Source organism: Opisthorchis viverrini, assembly GCF_000715545.1.
Source record: "Opisthorchis viverrini unplaced genomic scaffold opera_v5_245, whole genome shotgun sequence".
NCBI classification, from domain to species: domain Eukaryota; kingdom Metazoa; phylum Platyhelminthes; class Trematoda; order Opisthorchiida; family Opisthorchiidae; genus Opisthorchis; species Opisthorchis viverrini.
Window position 1 is genome coordinate 33,377 of NW_008751904.1, and position 676 is coordinate 34,052.

A 676-nucleotide genomic window follows, 5' to 3' on the forward strand; every position below is an offset into this window, starting at 1 on the left:
CCGGGACTGATACAGCTGCCCAGGTAAACAAATTTGTCTACTACCTCAATCGGTTCATCTGCAAGCATGAGGCTAGGGTTCGAGCCCACCCAATCTTGCAGTAGCACTTAACACTTTGCAGGTGTGAAGCGCATGCCGAACCGCGAGGCGCCGTCCTTGGCAGCAACCAACTAGCCAAACAAAGGGTAAAAGGACATCTGATTGGCACTCAGAATATCCAATGAAAACTTGCAGCTTTTTTGTAATCTGATCCTCAGTAACAACCTTGATATTCCCTATGTGACTTTCTGATTGTCAAACATGCAAGAATCACTTCCTACTTAGTATGTCTTATTTTAGATCGGCCTTTCAGGTATGTTCGAACAACTGAATAACTCCAAACTTTCATATGCTCGAAAGTGACCCCGCAGGGTAACATTCATTCGGGTACAGACGTGGGTCAATCAGAAAATATCACCCCAAGATTTGCTGGCATATTCGAAACTGTCATACCGTCAACTCTTGGTTTCGGCATTTTAGAAATGAATGCTCTGTCATCGCGGAAACGTGAATGAAGCTCGACCGGGAACAAACACAGTGCTGCGCTGCACTCATCCGCAACCGAACGTACCGAGTTCAAGTCTGATCTGTCGCTAGTAATGACCAGAGTTACATACGCACGATCAGATACATGCAT

At 45.7% G+C, this 676-nt stretch overlaps 1 protein-coding gene across 1 annotated transcript in view; it reads right to left on the reverse strand.

Annotated features, from left to right (window-relative positions):
* Positions 1-676, reverse strand: part of T265_14715 (hypothetical protein) — a gene marked incomplete at both ends in the record, with an annotated part of 18,448 nt that extends 17,772 nt beyond the window's left edge. The window contains one exon of the mRNA XM_009174927.1: positions 611-676. Coding sequence (XP_009173191.1) covers positions 611-676 — 66 coding nt within the window. The remainder of the gene's footprint in view (positions 1-610) is intronic.